Source organism: Bacillus rossius, chromosome 3, assembly GCF_032445375.1.
Source record: "Bacillus rossius redtenbacheri isolate Brsri chromosome 3, Brsri_v3, whole genome shotgun sequence".
NCBI lineage: Eukaryota > Metazoa > Arthropoda > Insecta > Phasmatodea > Bacillidae > Bacillus > Bacillus rossius.
In genome coordinates, this window is record NC_086332.1 from 76,336,425 (window position 1) to 76,356,093 (window position 19,669).

General features: G+C 39.4%; 1 protein-coding gene across 1 annotated transcript in view; it reads right to left on the reverse strand.

Annotated features, from left to right (window-relative positions):
* LOC134530926 (acetylcholine receptor subunit alpha-type acr-16-like) overlaps positions 1 to 19,669 on the reverse strand; it is a 63,515-nt gene that overhangs the window by 18,929 nt on the left and 24,917 nt on the right. Inside the window, exons 2-5 of the mRNA XM_063366241.1 lie at positions 11,997 to 12,154; positions 9,085 to 9,129; positions 5,792 to 5,901; positions 1,074 to 1,290 (exon numbers count right to left, since the gene is read on the reverse strand). Of these exons, the coding sequence (XP_063222311.1) occupies positions 1,074 to 1,290; positions 5,792 to 5,901; positions 9,085 to 9,129; positions 11,997 to 12,154 (530 nt within the window). The remainder of the gene's footprint in view (positions 1 to 1,073; positions 1,291 to 5,791; positions 5,902 to 9,084; positions 9,130 to 11,996; positions 12,155 to 19,669) is intronic.

Sequence of the window (19,669 nt, forward strand, 5' to 3'; positions counted from 1 at the left end):
TAGATGTCGTAATTCAATAGCGATCAAAATAAAAATATTTATTATAAGCCACAAAACCTTAAAAATACTTATGAGGAATTTTTAACCCTATTATAAGATTATGTTCGCTTCAGTTTATATTTTTATTTAAGTTTTTCTTTGTCTCCATTTGAGTTATAAATTAAGTATTATTGTTTTCAACAAATCTTTTACCAAAACTCTGAAGCAATATAAAATAGAAAAAACAACACTATTCATAAGCTAATATACGTAGAGACGCATCAGTGGACGCGATTGTTGCATCCCGAGTAATATTGATTATACTGGATGCATGACGGGATGCATCGGCTTCGCTTGTGAGCATTAAGAAGCAACGAAAAGGTGGCCACGCCCAATATGATGTACTTTCAGTGGATCCCTACGCAAAGGGATCCATTAGGCTAGTATCCTGAAGCAGCCGTAGCGTGACATCAGCCCTATAGCTCGTGAGACCCGGCACACCGGAGCTGTGAGTGGTGCTGGCAGGGCACGGGTCTGTGATCTAGTCCTGAAGCAGGGTCGCAGCCAGGGTTTCGTGAAGGAGAGGGTTCGGTATAACAATTAAAAAAATCTTTATGAGTAAGTTTTCTCTTTGAGTTTTAAAATAAATTTGCCACACTAAAATCTAAGGGAGCAGTAGACTTTTAGGGGTCCGACGTTTACACATAGAAATTTAAGTAATTATTCTGCTTGAGAAAAGAAAACTGAACATTTTATGTTTTGGTTTTTATTTTAATTGTTTTTAATACTATTGCTTACGTGAATTTATTGATTTTTTCGTTAAAACAAGCCATGAATACGCATATTAACGTTATTTGATACACGAAACACACGTGTCAATGTTGCATGAAAGACGTGTGTGAACTGGCATTACATATAGACGTATTGCAAACAATTCCTGCCGCTTCTGTGTATAGGGATGTAGGACTACAAGGATCACAATATTCCTTCCAAACAAAGCTGTCTGTGACCTCGCTGTGATGTTGTTATTCTATGGTCTTCATTGAACACCTCTGAAGGGAGGGATCCGGGGAGGGGAAGGGGAGGCGACTCACTTCCGAGCCGAGATCGTCGATCTGCAGGTCGATGGCGTTGCCGTCGTAGGTCCAGGAGCCGAGCCGCAGGTAGCACGCCTGCGTGTCGAAGGGCCACAGCCGCAGGTTGAGGTCGCAGAACACGAGGAACTGCGCCGGCGGCACCCACAGCACGGAGCCGCTGGAGTAGGCGATGCAGTGCGTGTTGCCGTAGTGGTCCACCGTGCTGCCCATCGCGCTGTGGGGTACAAGCCAGCCCGCTCCGAGGTAAGGATCCAAGGTCTCAACGCTTTAATAGTCATCATGAAATAACTACTTATACTACACGCAGTGTAGCAGCAGATTCTAACAGTTTATCGTTGTGTTTGTCACTCTAATTATTTAGTCGTACAAATTTTGGGCGGGAATATTAATGAGACTGTCACTAAATTGTAGAGCAGAGCGTTCTTCACTTCACTCGTTGTCCTACTTGCCTTCGTTTCCCGTACAGCCACACAACAAGACCTGGTTCCAAAACTCACAATTTCGCTATATACCTACTAGAGACATTATTTTCGACCACAACGTAGAATTTTTTTTTCTGTAGAAAAGTAAGAGATTTCTTTCTCTTGATAAGCTCACGACACACTGCAGGGGTTAGACTTTCAGATGTTTGAATTTGATGGTTTAATCATCGTTATCTTCTGACAATGTATTATATTATCTGGATATTGCGTTAAGGTGAAATATTATTAGCATAACATAGAGTTTATATCAGGGTTTTTTTTCAATGCAATAAATTCTAAAATATTTTCATAATCCGAAAATTTAAAAAGGGAACAAAATACAACCTCTGTTATATGGAGGTAAAACAATACTTCCATTAACTTGATGAAATATTGGTCGCAATGTTTCATCGCATACAATATAGACTATATAATATATACTATGTCCAAGCTCATCATTCAACTGTTTATCTGCCACTAGAACTGACCAAATTGTGTCTCATTAACCGGCTTATTAAATCAAATTCCTGTCTGTGTGCATCACCCATCAATATTGCCCGTGTCTGACATGTTTCAAAAATCTATATTTGACTTGTGTGTTGTTTGTAAAATTTGTTAGTTAACAAGTTTTTGTTTACTTAGGCCCTAAATTACAAAATTTTTAAAAAACTTTCAAAATATTTATCACATTAAAAATTATTGTTGTTGTGTTGTGAAAAAGTTATTTCCCCCTCCCCCCTTTTTCCTGTAGCGATGCCCTATAAAAGTATGTTGTCTTTCCGGGTGAAAAATATGAGGTGAATCTGGTGCGTTTTTCAGGTTATAAGATCTTATAAATTCATAAAATGTTTCGATAACTCATTTGTGTAGGCCCCAAAATTGTTTTCCACTGCGAAGGGCTTAAGCTCGTTGTCAACAGTACGAGTCATAATTCGGCCGACAAATTTCGCCTGCATAAAGTAGGTTCATAACATACACAGATGTTCTAAATTGTATGGCATAATTTTAATGGGTAGCAGGAAATTTCAAAAGAAAAAGAACTAATTTTAAAAAGGAACATATGTTCAGAAACGCAACCCTGCAAACTTACAGGCGTGAACGGTAGCCTTTAAATTTAAATTCCGCGCGCATTCAGGCACCACTCTACTGGCTGAGAGGACGTGACGTTCGAACAGCCCGCGGGAATCAGGCTGCAAGCCGGGCTTAGAGTCAGCCAGCAGTCTGGCCCACAGCACCCTCCGTGGTATGGAATTAAAACTTGCGTGCTTCTTTTCGTGCCTGTAACTTTGCAGTGTTGCCTTTCTTAACATTGTTCACGACGACAAAAATAGCTTGAGTAGCCATGCCCTGCCAAAAGATTAAAATTATCCTGCGCAATTTCATAAAATTCTGTACATATGACCTATGGTCTAAAGTGCTTTCCAAGGCTGGTATACGCATTTGAAGTTGGAGTTGAACAACTGGTTTATTGTAAATAAATAATAGAGAAAGTATTTAAGATGGACCACTAAGTGTATGGATAATGTTTAGTTGACAAAATTTCTAAGTTCACCTCAAAATGTTTCTCTGTCGTAAAACGAATTCAATGATTCATTTATTTTCTATACCTACATTTTTCTAAAGAATTGTGTTACCTCCAACGATTTCAAAGAAATAATTTTATTACAGCTTAAACTTGTACGGTTGTTTTAGAAATGTGTACAGCTAAACAATGGCCGTTCGCTCAGAGTTCATCTTATATACTTTTTTTCTTCTCTTATTTCCAATAAAAGAATTGTTCGGCTCTACTTGAAATGCGTATACCAGTCTTGAAAAAGCACTTCAGACCACAAGTCGTTAAATGTTTTCAAATTCATGATTTCAACCATTATTTTGGAAATACGCCATATGCTAGTTTGCACCATATGCCATAAAGGACCCCTCCTCCCTTCCAAAAAAAAAAAACGGAAAAAGAAAGATGCATACACAAACACACACAAGCCAAAATCAGCCGATGTCAAATGTTAAATGTAAATACAGCGTTTTTAAAGTGCTCGGCCAGTTTCTGCTATGTATGTGCATCCACATTCACAGTACAGGATACCTGATAAACGCAGTTCTGGCATTAGAATTTTGTCTGTGGTTGGTTTTACTCTGGTTATCGTACTTTTAACTGTGGAATTTTAAAATATTAGCCATGAAAGGAGAAAGTGAAGAACCAATTGACATTTAATCTGTTTGCTTGGATAATTCATCTTTAAATCGAAAATATACAGTGTTAACACAAAAGTGTGATGAGTTCCATGAGTGATGGATTTTCTTCATGACAAGCTGATGACCCGCGGCTTCGCTCGCGCAATCTCAGCGTATTCCTGATTTTTTAATAAAGAAATACACACAATAAATTGGCAGGTGTATCAAATATTTTATTCATAACAAAAACGATAGAGAATGATATTTTCTAAATGGGTTATATATCAAGTATCTGATATTATTTCCCATTTTAGTATGTTCAAGAAAATATTTTACCTTGATGAAATCACATCTCATTTTAATTTCATGAAATAGCCATTTTAAAACAAATGAGAAACTACGCACCTATTTCATTTTAATTAAAACTTTTCCATCGTTTACATTTACACTATCATTTATTTTGATTATATCTTTGCTTTAAATAATCAAATGATTTCGCCTTATTACAATGGCCTAAAAATTCTTTTCAGATTTTGGAAACAATCGCATTTTTTTAAATTTAAAACGTAGATTAATAGGTATTATGATCTCCTTTTAATATAAATGTACTTGAAAAAAAAGTGGTTTTGAGGTTATATCTCCGGCTATCGTCATCTTAGCGAGATAAGCGATGAAACCAGATTTTAAGTATACAGTCGTAAGCTTTGAAACAAAAGATTTCATTGAAATCAGTCGAGTAGTTTCTGCTTGGTGCTGGAACAAACGACCGGGCAGACAGACACGCTCGTGTTACAGTTTTGTACTACATAGACGTGAACCTGGTGCAAGAGTTTGCCGCCGGAGCTGCGAGCCCACGTGCGGCCACGTGTGGCCACGTGCGGCCACGTGCGGCCACGTGCGGCCACGTGGGCCAGGCAGCCGTTCACAGCCGCGCGCTGACCATTTTCCCTTTGTGGTCCTTTTTGTCAGGTTTTTTTACATTAAAAACAAGGACGTTGTTGGGAACTGGCCAAATTTAATTTTTACTCGCATCTAATTCAAAGTGCTGATTAAAACAACCGAGTTTTCATGATTTCATACAGAAAAAACCTTCAAAGATTGTATTGCCTAAATTATGATATTGTTTTCAAATGATATGATTTTTAATGTAAATTTTCTTTTTGTTTTAATTATATTGTTTTTTTTACATTTATTTACATCCTTAGATATTTGTTATTATTATTTTTTGTGTGGTTGATCGTATCTGCTGTGTTCTAATACGTGGCACGCTCGCCCTACGTGTGTTGACCGATGGCGGATGTGTGGAGGTGCATGCCTACTGCGGACTCCCTCCGGACAGAGCTGGCCTGCTCCTGGTGTCCACGTATTCGCAGTGACCACATTGTCCTTATCTGTGCGCGTCGTGCCAACCGCAAAAACCCTGGGCTGTTGGCCGATTTTCAGAACCGGTATTTTGGTACTAGTCTTCAACGGAACCGATAATTCCCGGTACTTTCGGTACTAGGTAGTTTTTGTTTTATTAATGGTGCAGCAGTCAGTGTCTGAAATTGTAATACTTGGTTTTGAACGAATAAACAAGCGTTATTGACCACCAAAAAAAAACACCTGTGTTAATTTTTTTTTTAATTTCAAAAAGTATCTATTAAAGTGAACAAGTCACTTTATTCTCAGCCGTACTCTAAATCTTTAACTTTGGAAAATAAATTAAACAAATAATCGTTTTAGCGCATGCAAAATTCACAGTATTATTAACATAAAATAACATTCATTATTTTCATAAGAATCTTAAAAGAAAAAAAATATCGCTATATAAAGAATATTGACGCAACAAACACTGGCACTGGCACGCACAGCAGACCGTCAGACACTGAGGAGCGAGGCAGACTCATCGCCTCGCAAAGAGGAGAGTATCAAATGAAAGGAACCTCAGCGCGCAATAAAAAAACGCAAATGTTATGCTGTCGATGAAAAGTACCGAAAGAGCCGGGGATCTGTTTTGAATTCCCGTTTGTTCGACGACACGTGAAGCAGCGGGACCGGGACTCCCCGGCTCGGGGGAGGGGGGAGCTGGAGGGCGGTCACCTGTTGTAGAGGACGATGTCCGGCTGCCAGATCTCGTGGTCCGCGATGTGCAGCATGGACAGTCCCCCGTACTCGCTCTCGTTCCACTTGAGCTTCTCGTCCGTCCACCCCTGCAAGCCGAGCTCAGCTCACGCCGTGCAACAACCAGGGGCTGTCTCTTTCCTGTGGCAGGGGGGAGTGATTCCCGTCTCGGGTCCTGACATTAAACACCGATGAACTTGCAGACCTTTTTTTTTTGAGTGTCTTGAATGCAGGGGTGCCCACAAGGGGGGGTAACGACGCAGACTGCGTCATTAAAATTTCAGGGGGGTGGGGAGGGGTTAAAAGACGAGAAAAATGTATATATTATTTACATAATTATAGCTTCTAATGTGAAAATACGATTCTGGTGCTTTGATAATTGAAAGGGATATCTTGTAAATCAAATTGGCAACCCCGCACTTTCCTCAACAAAAGCAGTTTGGCATCTGTCGGTTCAGGATGGAAATATTACCTGATATGACCAAAATTATTATTAGAAAATCAGTTTTAATTAATGCAAAATGTGATAAAATATAATACTAAAAAAGTATAATATTATAAAATAATTGAGTAAATCATTTAGAAAATGGCATAAAAAATTCGGGGGGGGGGGGGGCCGCATCATTAGTTTAGGGGGGGGGGGGGTGAGTCATAGTGTTTGGGGGGGGGGGGGGGCACCTCTGTTGAATGTCAACAAAATTAAAACTATTAAATCATCAACGTTTTAAGGGGTACAAACAAGGAGAATCACCTCGACTTTAGAACTGAAATTTTCAGTTTAAAGGCAGTGCTGGCTACTTCCTTTATTTATTTTGCTTAACTGACCTAACCAATTTTTGAGAATTTTGAAGTTATTAAAAAAATTAAATATATATATATTTTTGAAAACAGAATATTAAAAAAAACATCATGAAGTATCTAGTAGCACTGTCTTTAAACAAAAATAATAATGCATCTGCAATCTATTTGATTCTTCTCAATCGTAGTAGGCTTCATGGACCTTATTGCTGCAAACTCTAAGTCGTTTCTGTAGTATGTGTAATTAGTACCAACGGTTGTACCACGGAATGTGCAAAATACACTGAGTTTTGCATCGGAGGCTCTCGTGGTAGTGTGTGAAAAATTTACTTAATTTCGTTGAATTGTTGTTTCGACACTCTGATGGTTATAAATAGGCCTGGCGACAAAGTAGTGTAAGGAAATGGCGTTTTCTTACTTATCGGTACTCTCGTATAGGCTTAAAGCAAGAGTCGTTAGGTAAGATAATATTTAGTTAAATGTTCTATAATTTTAGGTATTTAGGAAATTTAATTGTTTTGCACTAACGAACGGTCCAACGAAGGAGATAAAACAAGTAAATGATTAAATATTGTAAATTTTTAATTTCCAGATTGTTTTCGAATATTTAGTTTGATATATAAGGATTTTGAAGATGGCACCTAAGATGAGTCACGAGATGTCGGACAATATTAAAGATTGATAATCTTGTGTCTGGCACGAGTGCTCTCTAGCAGAAGCACGTGCATGTGTCAGAAATCAAACCGAGGTCTATTTGTTATATCTACATTATGGAAAATTTGTAATAATGATTTTTTTAGTATTTTTAATTACTTTTTTACAAAATTAAAAAAAAATACTTTTATATGTTTAATTTGTAAATACTCTAAAAGGAAATAAACAAATATATTTTTAATTTTGAAATTATTTTCAGTTTATATATAAACATTATATAATGCTTGTATATTATGTATATGAATTTACAAGATGATGACCATTATGACCGACGAGATAACGGACTCTGATGACTGATAACCTGATGACTGACACTGGCGCACTCTTGCCGATAACAAATGAAGCATGATGGCGATCGATGCCAATATACTCTAGCTGACATAAAAAAAAACACAATTTGGTGTCCTTTAAGGCTGAAATGACGTCACATTAGGCATGTGTGTTTATTGCTTGGTAGAAGTCACCCCTTGCATGTTATATTTGTATATACGTATTCTGCCCGTCCATCTCTCCCACCGGACCATCGTCTTGTCCTACACAGAATTAGTCTGAGTTCAACCGCAAAACTTCGGCTGCAGGTTCACCACGACAAGATAAGTTGAGAACCTCTATACGACTTATGGTATAAAGTTCTTCCCATGTCTGATATACGTCTTTGAAGTTGGGGCTGAAAACCTTAGAAAATTTATTTAAGATGGAACACTGACCGTCTGGATTATGTTTAATTGAACGAAGTTCTACAACCACAGAAAATTTTGTGGATGCAGAAAAATTATTTCATTGAAATAATAGTGGGTAGTAACATGTCACAACAATACGTGGAAGATGTGTTACTCCCAAAAATTAAATGAAATAATTTTGCCACAGCCACAAAATTTGCGGTGGTTGAAGAACTTCATTGAATTGAATCTAATCGAAACGCTTACTGTTCCGTCTTAAATACGTTCTCTATTATTAACAATAAAATATTTTGTTCATCCCCAACTTCAAAGATGTATAACAGACGTGGTAAGCACTTTAGACCATTAGTCGCATGGATGTTTTCAATTTATTTTTTCGCGATGAAATTGCAGCCTTGGTTTGTTGGTCGAATTCAGACTCACCACGCATTTAGCGAGAATTTGCGATATCTAAAAAATTTATAACATTGATTTAAATATTTTTTTGTGAAAATGTTTGACATTTTTATACGAAACTTACGTGTTCACTATCGCTGAAATTGAATATTTATCTTAGTTAAGACCAACCAAAGACCATAACTACAGTTGATAGTATCCAAAACATTATAATCAAACGAATCAAAAATTTGAAAATCAAACCATAGAAAATGTCTATGGCCTAAAAACGTTTGGAACCAAAATGGAGGAGTTTGGTTACTCTCTCTTTCCCTTAAGAAAGTTGTCCACCAAAACACAGCAGGAGTCGAACCTTTCGATTTATTGATCCTTACCATCTCGAGTTTACACATTTTTGCTCAAACATCGCTATTTGTAATTATTTGTTCTCGTTTTTGGCATTACAAAGCACAAATAAAATATTTTTTTTCAAACACATCCACGTTTGTATAGTCTGGTATTATTTTCCAGGTTCCATTATTTCGGTTTTCGCATGATTGATATAAATCACTCCGGGAAAATGCTACGATGGTACAATGTTCCCTTGTTTGTGTACGCTGCATGCAAGACGTAAACCCCAAATTAATTAAAAGGCCAAAACTCTTGACCGCGTGTACAGAGGTGTCGGCGTTGCTTAAGACTCACCATTTTGACCCAGCCGTGGACAGTCATTATCGACTTGAGCTCGTCCTGAAACAAGAGACGCACGAGACAGTGCAAGCACGGGAACGAGCGCCAACCCGAACTGTGCAGTCCTTTCCCAGAATAAACCCCGGGAAATGTTGGGATGACGGGTTAGCACATTACAAAAATCTCTGGATTATACCAGTTTACTTAGTTCCTTTGGTTGATTGCGTTGTTTGTTTCTCAATATTGCAAAGGGATGACAGCAGGTTGCCACTGGTGAGAAGCTATGAGACGCCATTTAATACAATTTCTTGGACATACGACATTGCAGTTTAGCACTGTTTGTCATGGAAAAATTTCAACAGCGCCAATTAAGAAACACATAAACCCAACGATTTACCTGAACAGATATTATGGACAACACAACGACGACTACACCGACGAACAGAGTAGGATTCATGACAAAAATTAAACTTACTTTAATTAGCGTTCTTGATTTTCTTCCATGACTAACTGTGCAAAACTGCAGTGGCGTATGTCCAAGAAATTATATTAAATCCAATTTCCCATTGCATGAATTATTTAAAAATTCAATAAGACACCATCTCGTAACTCGGATGCAAGCCCCCACACATTCCATAGTTCAGACGCTCTCTCAGAGGTAGCTTTAGTCGTGAACATTCGTGCCGAATCGTGCAGATAGCCGGATACAATCTCGAAATGTATAATTAAATGTATTAAGTGAAGAACATATTTAATTGTATAAGGATTAATACTATGTCCGTCAAAATAACGTTGCAGCTAACTCATGTTTCAACCGATTTCTAAAGATAGAAATTGTTACTGTGTGCCATCCTTGGACCTTGCTATCACGGACCTTTCTGTGGGCCTTTTTAAGACTAACAATTCTGTAGTACATTAGTCTGTTGTATCAGTCATGTATAAGTCAGCGTAAACCACGTAAACGCCATAGAAGCGTCAATTTACGACTTTTTACAAAACATCGAGATTTTTATATTATATTACAATTTTTAGTATGAATGCATTATACCTACACATAAGACTTCTGGAAGAAATTCTATAAATAATGGTGAAAACTGCATCAAAATCCACTCTGTAGTTTAAAAGTAAAAGAAGTACCTAAGTGAACTAAAATACAAGACTTGGTCATTCTTTTATACTATTTAGAAATTGATCTTTACACCACATCATAGCGAGTCATCAAACCGTGTTTTTAGCGCGATATTATTTAAAAGATACCTAATTATTTTTGACGTTTTATCTATAACTTATCATCCGGATTTATGTTACTCACCTTTGTCACTTGTGACTTCTAAACGAATTCTGTTGTGTTGTCTCAAGAAAAATAAGGTTTAAACATTGTGTACAAAAAAAAATGTTTTAGTAATGGGCGGTACGTGTTTGTATGTATATAATTTTTGAAAACACCGGGTACTTGAGAACTTGATACTTATAAGTACTTACTTATTAAAAATAGTAAATCACTTCCATGCGAAGCGGGGTGGGTGGCTAATTTAAAAATAAACATACTTCTGAAAGTTGCAGATGGACTAGGTAATACCAGCAGGTGTTAGGCTCGAAGAAAGGAAAGTTCATATTCACCTGGAGTTGGTAAACCTCCCCCCAAAGGCTGATGACCTACCCGAGTACAGTCAACGGCAAAGCCGCCAGATTAATCACCAGACAGCGTCTTACGAAAGGTCCAAAAAATAAGCTATCGTCACGAACAAAGGACAGTGGAGGAGGAGAATGGAAAGTTATGTGTCACGTATCGCACTTTATCGAAGACGAGAGCAGAAGACAACAAATGCTGCAGCTACTGATAGGCACTGCAACATTATCACTTTTCCTTCCTCGTATAATATCACTGCGGGAAGGAGGAACTGATAACAGCTGAAGCTACTTGGCATTGCGTGTGTTTAGAATTGAAACTTTTGAGTACGTGTTCACGTCAAAATTCAGTCTTACGTTGCGTAACTGTTTGAGGTACAACCCAATGCTTCAGCTCCGTGCACAACTTAATTTTCCAGTTCCCTCGGGGTGTGTGTTAAGTTCATTTTCATCTTACAGTCGTGTTTTGTATTTCTCCACGTTGTTATTCATAATGTTCAAATAATATATTATTTTGGTGGTGTTGTGTGTTTGGTAGGGTGCTTCAGAGTATTATTGTTTATATAAAATAGGTATTTTGGTAATCAATATTATGTTTCATAGAACTTTTTAATATTTTTTATTTTTGTAAATACTATTTTTAAAGACTTATAATTTGTTACTTCATCGCATGCCACGTATTGTATTTACGAGGTCATATCACTAAGTAACGCACATAACGTAATTAAGAAAAAAAAGGTAATTAATGACATTATGAAAACATAAATGAAAGCATTACCATTTATTACCTTTCCAAATAACTTCCGTGCATGTTGATGCATTTGTCCCAACGATGGATCAGTTTGAAAATTCCTGTCTCGTAGAACCCCGTCGCATCGGCTGCGAGATGAGGCACGTTCGCGCGGCCCGTTGTGCGTTCGTCGTCGGAGTCGAACTCGAACTTCGGAGGGCGCTCTTCGCTCCTCCGCAGCTGACGATTTTATCACTGAGGCCATTTTTACCTGTGACTGAACGCTGGCGGTACGCGGAATCGCGAGATAAGTCAGTAGCGCTCTCTAGTTCACTTTTTAGTAAATAATGTTCACTAGTTATTTTCGTACTTAAAAATTTATATGTGCGTTAATTATCGATACGCCCTCGTATTTTGTCAATGCAGAGAACTCTATAAGATTTAAAAAATATGGGGTATTAATGAATGTGAAACTGGCCCCCGGATAGGATCTGGTCCTCGTAAAGGGAGAAAGTTAGTCGTCTCTGCTGTATAATGCACTCGGGAGCAGTGGCGATGCAGCACTCACCATCTCGATATGGCGGAAGGTGATGCGCAGGCTGACCGTGGTGGTGGTGTTGTGCGCCGCCGGGCGCGCGAACTTGTCGTAGTTCCTCAGCAGGTCGCGCTTCAGCTTGTCCGTCCACGTGGCGTTCCACGGCTGCTTGGGGGCGGGCCTCGCGGCCTCTGCAACAGCCCCGCCGCCCCCGGCTGGATCAGCCGCCTCCGCAGTCGCGCTGTCGTGCAGCGGACAAACTGTTTCTCTGCTCTCTCTTGGCATCTTAGCCCTCGGTGGAGCCCTCGGGAGCAGTCATTTTATTAATGGAAACGGAAGTCGCGTGGACCGTACATGCCACACCTGTAGCGGATGACGCGAACCAAATTTCACAAAGCCAATGGAAAAATTAATGAATCATAACAAAATGGGCAGTATTTCAACAAAATTACTAGTTGAAAATCATGTCCAAAGCAGGGGTTCACTATCTTTTAATATATATTTTTTTTCCCCCGCTTTTATCAGAGATCTGCAAATGGAATGATTCGCAAGTCGACTGAAATTCTCCGGCAGCGAATTCTAGCGGCGGGTGTGGAAACTACCTGTGATTCGCGTCAAAGAAATGTAGTTAAGAAACCCAATTTTTAATACATTTATCATGCTTGGCATCATTTAAAAGAATTATAATTTAGACTTCGTGTCCGAGTTTCGTATTGTAAGAGTATTTGCAACACGTGAATTTGCTTGTTACCAAGGTTATATGTTACATATACATCTCTGGCGAGTACTGAAAGACTCGGTCACTCTTTATGTTATTTTTTGTTGAAAGCGAGATCACTAAAGATGCAAACACACAACATCGGTCAAGAGAACTGGGGATGAAATCGCCCATCCCAATTGTTTCAATTAAAATAAAAAGTCCCAAATGTCTGGAGTGATTTTACGATATCAAATATATTAAATGTCACAAACAAGATTTGAACCCAGGTTATCACGAAAACGATTCCATCTGACGTTAGTAGATCTAGTAGAGATTGTGTGATTTCTATGTCTAGGATATTTTTTGACACCTTCAAAATTGAGGAACGGGATGTGTGTATTGAACTACATTAATCAATTTATAAAAAACATGAAAAATAATTAAAGAACCGCAATAAATTTGCATCCCCATACGAATCACATTTATACAAATATATTTTATGATTTAATATTCCACCTGTTATAACATATCAACAGTGAGAAAATGCTTATTTTATAAATAGGTTTAAATTTGTGATGTCAAGTCAGAAAATGTACTTCCTATGGGATTCCCGTGATATTTATCAGCAAATGTCTTGAGCTTCTTGTATTGGTCTGAGGAGTAAGTTTTCATTCTTGCTTCTTAATAATGTAGTGTGAGCTTTTATCTCGAGTTTTATCACACATTTTATTCACTCGTTCACGTAAACATATTTTTTTTTATACAGGAAGACTTGTAGTAAAGTGGCATACCGCATACTTCAGCATGTACCTCCATGCTTTATAACAGCACGTACCCAAAGCCTCTATCAACGAGAAGCTGTGTGCAAACTACTACACTGCGAATGTTGACACATATATCTCTGTACAATTTGCATAATTTAAAAACATGCACCCTCTGTTCAAGTTATGATTCCGCTACAATGACATAAGTTCCAGCGAGCACCAAAACTTTGACTGCTAAATATTTTGACGTAATAACAAAAACAAACATAGGTCCATGTAGCACCGGACAAGGTTATTATGTGCAGTAATATTTCTGTTAATTTTATAAGAATGTTTTTATATTCAAGCCTGAGTGTTCGTTAAAGCACCTGTCAAAATATTGATACCTTATCATGTACAGAGTCTGTTAAACTGTTTTGGTGCAATAATTTCACAAAATGTGGAGGGTGTTTCAGCCTTGATTATCTCGTCATGTATAGGCATACCATCTGACGTTAACTTGTTGAAAACGTAACCTATTAAAAATAATATATATTCTTTAATACTCTGGTCGATATATTCAGTTGTATTTACCCTGGAGATTCAAAGTAACTTCAAAATAGGTTACCTTTTATGTTACATGTTTGAGAAAATAACCGAATGAAAAGAATGCATACGTATAGCTAAGTACTAACTATTGAACTAACAAACCAATAAGTATTATGGTAAAAAGTGTCGAACTATTTCGTGTTACTTTTTACAACTGAAAATAAGTCATTGCGGTGCCAGTTTTACTTTTTATTTATTTTTCAGACAAGCTTCTTTGTTTACCAATCCGCAAGTCTATCATTGTCTCACACTCCATGCCTAACAGTACGCTATAAATGAGTGCAGTTCATTCTTAATTGAAAAATTAAGAAGTCAAACAAAAGTCGAGCAATGGGAGACAAAACGACCAAGTTCATTGTAAGTAACTGCTTTAGTCCCCTATTAAAACCGAATGGAGATTTGTTGTGCACAGTGCTCGTCTGCAAAGCTGTTTTCAAATAGCCATAAATGGTATTATCTATGAACTTTTAAAGCAACTATCAATATATTTTCGCAATATTCTGTATAGGAAGAATTTATTATCACTTTTAACTCCTTTAATATTTGAACAGAAATACCAAAAATCTCTTAAAGTCCTGGATGGTTACATAAAGAAATTGATGCTATTCTAGATATTTTTAAGAAACATGCTGAGAACGCATAAAAACATGAACCCCTAGTGTGTGGCTTTGACGCCAATATTAGGGAAATAATGTTAATTATGAACATTTTCTTGTTTTTTTTTTTTTTAAATTAAATAGCAGGTAATGTGTATCATATATAACGAGCAAAAAATTATTCCAGAAGTTATTTGCAATACTTATTTAGTAAAACAGCCACAAAATCTGCAGTAAAACGGAAAAAATGAGATGTAAACTCAATTATCTAACTCGGAGAAGCGAAGGCGACTCTTAAATAATGTATTTGCATTCCGCTAATGTTTGACTTTATGCTCCAGTGGTCGATTCGTCTGAGCAAGGAGCACGCCCAAGTTGCAAAGACCAATGAGAACTAAACTAACAGTGTAGCTGCACTATTACCAAGCGCTAGAGATTCTTTAAATAATTAAAATAATGATTGGTAGGCCAATTACAAAAGAAATAAGTACTTGCGAAGTAAAAGCATTTATTAGTGAGCCCATCACGGACGTATAATAAAATATTTTTAAAGTAGACCCTAATTGATTTTGCCATCTTAATTATTTCCATCATTATTTGCCTATTATTCCCTGTTTTGAAGGAGGGAGGAAGGAAGATTTCAGTCAAAAGAGTGGATCAGCATGGGTAGTTATCACCAAAAAAGAAAAACTCTCATGGTTGTAACAAAATATTGTGGACGGACATTTTTTTTCAAAGTGATGGTTGAAGGTGAGCATGCGAGCGGAGCAGCAAGGACGCCCTGGTGACCAGGAAAATTGAATTGCGTTGTTCTGTTGTTTGCTATTGCATGCGTTTAAGTGGAGCCCAAAGGTAGGCGCAACACCAGGATATCTTCAACAAAGAGGGATATCTTCGACTTGGACACGAAACAACCCCAGGGCGTAAGATGACGTGCATGCCGAAAAAATACACGGATAAAAACTTTCAAATTATTTCAAGAGTAATTATTTTGGAAAAAAGTACTTTTTTGTTTATTAAGTATTATATATAGGTACATATTGTTACAAGCGCAAGCAGGGCAGTGACGCGCGCCGGGTTCGGTGCTGGCTGGCGGCCCCGCACGGTTACTGACGTCATGCGCCACCCATTGACGTAAGACATGCCACGCGAGCCTGCCCGGATTACAAGGGTCGTCACTAACCCCCCTCCTCCTCCTCCACGCAACATCCCAGCGCGACGTCCTCCCTCGGCGCAGGACAGCCTTTGGGAATTCCGCGGGCCATCGCGCGAGCTGCCTATGCCCTTCTCGACGCTTCGGGCGTCGGGTCGGCACAGGAAAACGCGACTGGCCCCAGCCGCGCTCGTCACTTCTAGAAGGACACCAGGGTCTATAAAAGCCTGGACGCCGGCCTCCGCGACAGTTGTTCGGCGAGTTGGAGTGATCTCTCGGCGAGGAGAGTTTTTGGGTGGCGTGATTGCCGCGGGTGCGGCGAGAGTCTCGAGCGAAGTTCCGAGCGTAGCGTCGAGCGGATCCTCGGCGAAGAGAAGTGTGCGACGAGAGTTCGGCGACGGAGGTCTACGAGGGGTGCTGCGGCGAGAGTTGCGCGAGGGTGAGGCCCAGCGAGGTGTGCGGTGTGTAAGGACTTGAGATACTGAGTGCGAGTAATTGATTAGTATGCATTTTAAGTGCGATTGTTTACTAGTGTTGTAAATATTAGCAATCAATAAAACTGTGGGATAAAAAAAATTGGGCTATCTCTATACGAACCCAGTTCTTCCCTCGACAATTATTTTATTAAAATCATAACATTTTTGGTGGCTGAAGTGGGATAACCCTAAAATTAAATAATTTACAAATAATTAATAGTGATTTTTTTAAAAAAGTAGAATTTAGATTTTCTGTCATAAAATTAGTATTAGGAACTGTAGTTAGTTTTGAGTGTAGTAGTTTTAAATTAATGTTAGTGTTTAGTAGTGGGTTAGGTTAGCCCATAAGGGAAATTACAGTGTAGTCATAAGAAAGTAGTGTTAGGCTTGTAGTGTATGTTGACAAGGAAGATGGCCGCCGACGAACTTGAAAACGTAATGGCTTTCTTGGCCGAAATGAATAATGAAATGAAGAAGGGCCACGAAGAGATTAAGAATAAAATTGATAATAGCCAAGAAGAAATGAAGAGCCAAATGAAGAACTGCCGAGAAGAGATGAAGAATGCCATGAAGACCGATATCACATGAATAAGAACCCAGAGGAGATGAAGCGGGGTCAGGAAAATTTGCGTAATGAACTCGTGGCTGCTCAAGAAGAATTAAAGAAGAAGATGGATGAAACCAGTATTCAGTTGGAAGGGAAAGTGCAGTGTTTGCAGCAGCATCTTGCAGAACAAGAGCAACAGCTAGCCGAACATGCAGAATTGGTGGCACAACAGCTGGCTCAGCTCAAGCAGACCACCGAACAGCGTGTAGCAGCTGTAACTGAAGAGTGTCATTGGATGATCAAAGAAGCTACATCGGCTACGAAAAGGAGCAGTTATTCTGGAGATGTGAAGGTGGAAGGCGCAACCGGTCACCCAAAATTCAAGCCACCCACCTTTGATGGGAAATCGTCGTGGGCTGTCTACAAACGACAGTTCGAGGCAGCTGCTGAAGTGAATAACTGGGACAAGGAAGAAAAGGCTACGGCACTCGTCTTGGCCCTGCGAGGATCTCCACTAGAGCTGCTGCAGACCACAGACCAGAAAGAATATGGGGTATTAGTAGAGGCCCTTAATCTGAGGTATGGCGACCGAAACATGGGCGAAGTGTATAGAAAAGCCCCTAAGACATGTTAACCGAGATCTTCAGAAACCCTCCAAGAATTCGAAGCCTATATCGAGCGGCTCGTGCACCTCGCCTACCCAGCAGCACCAACAGAGTTCCGCCAGCAGCCAGCCACTAGTGCTTTTATAGACGGGCTCAGAGATGCGTAGGTTTAGCAAACTCTTCGTTTGGCCCGACACAAGAAGAGCTGCGAGGCTTTGGTCCATGCCCTGGAAATCGAGGCAGCACACAGAGCCTCAAGAAACACAAGCATCAGGACAAGGAGAGCTGGACTGGAACCTTACAATGGAACAAATGCCATAAACACCACTAATGAAGTAGATATTCTCAGGGCATTGAAGAAGCTGCTGAATGATACCACAGGTAACCAGACCAGGAGAGCAGGAGGACGCCCGCGGTGCTTCGTCTGCAGTGAACCAGGACACATCCAGTGGAACTGTCCGACACGCAGGAAGACAACACAACAGGAAGAGAAACAGGAAGATCAACAGGGAAACGAGCAATAGCTCGTGTGAGGGGGCGCATGCCAGCTCTACAGAAAATGGTAGCCCCTAGAGTTTTTCCTGTATCTGTATTTCGTAGAGGCCATGACAGTTTGTTGCTTAATGGATGGATCAATGGCAGAAAGTGTTTACTTACTGTTGACACAGGGGCATTTGCATCCATAATTCGCACAGATATTGTAAGTATAGAAAAGCTGAAGAGAACACCCATACCATATATACTCAAAACAGCCACCGGAGACACTTCACCTGTGCATGGACAGCTGGATTTGGAGGTAAGGATTGGAACTTGGACATTATCACAGACCTTTCTTGATGCTTATATCACCGATGGGGTAATATTAGGATTGGACATCATGAATCGAAACGAATTCGTTATTGACATGGAAGGTCAGGTACTGTGTATTAAATATGAAGAGGTGGCCTTGTTTACCCCCGACCAATTAGAAGTTCCTGTAATGCAAGTGGTAGTTAGCGAATCTGTTTTTATTTCAGCAAATCATGAGCAGATAATAGCAGCTAGGATTATAGGACGACATGAGCTACTTGATAGAGCCAGATATGAAGTTAGGATTGAAGACACTCCTGGTTGCTCGAAGCATTACAAGGGTCGGTGAGGTTGTACCAATCAGGGTGGCCAACCTCGACTCTCGAAAAGAGTTTTTAAACCAGGAGACACAATAGCTAGCTGCGAACCAGTCTCTTGGGTAGGCCAATGTGAGTCTTCCTTACCTATTAGACGTGATGTGCAAACACTGATCCCAAATCTAAAGTATCTACTAAGGCGATGCCAAAAATAATCTAACAGACGGGGAAATAGAAGAAGTCACAGCTTTTCTGGTAAACAACCAGATTTTATTTTCCTTAGGGGATACTGACCTTGGGAGAACAAGCCTGGTTATCATCGCATCAACACAGGTGATGCAGAGCCAATCCGACAAGCATCACGACAGCTGCCACTAGCAAAACAGGAAGAAGCTGAGATGTTGATCACGGGTATGTTGGAGAGTGGTGTAATAGAACCATCAGCAAGTCCTTGGGTTTCCCCAGTTGTTTTAGTGGCGAAGAAGGATGGCCAATTGAGATTCTGTGTCGACTACCGGAAGCTGAATGATATCACCAAAAAGGACAGCTACCCCCTCCCACATATCGATGACAAACATTTGAAACACTCTCTGGCACCAGATGGTTCTCTACATTGGACATGAAGAGTGGTTACTGGCAAGTGGAGCTACACCCAGAGGATAAGGAGAAGACTGCTTTCACGACAGGCAGTGGTCTATTCCAGTTCACTGTGCTACCATTTGGGTTATGTAATGCTCCTGCAACTTTTGAAAGATTGATGGAACTTGTCCTGCATGGCTTGACTTGGAATACATTCCTAGTATATCTGGACGACATTTTGTTAGTAGGAAATACAGTGAAGAAACATTTTTAAAATCTTCGCCGTGCCCAATTTAAATCCTAAAAAGTGCTTCTTGTTCCAGCATGATGTAACATTCCTAGGGCTTATCGCATCCCAGGATGTAGTGCGAACAGATCCTGAGAAGATTCATTTTGTTATGGAGTGGCCTCAACCTAAGGATAATCATGAAGTAAGAAGTTTCCTGGGACTCAGTACCTAATATAGACGGGTTGTGCCCGGGTTATCGACAATCGCAAAACCACTGCATCAGCTGACCAAGGACAAGAGACAATTTATATGGACTTCAGCATGTGAGACTACATTTCAAGACCTCAAGAAATCCCTGTGTTC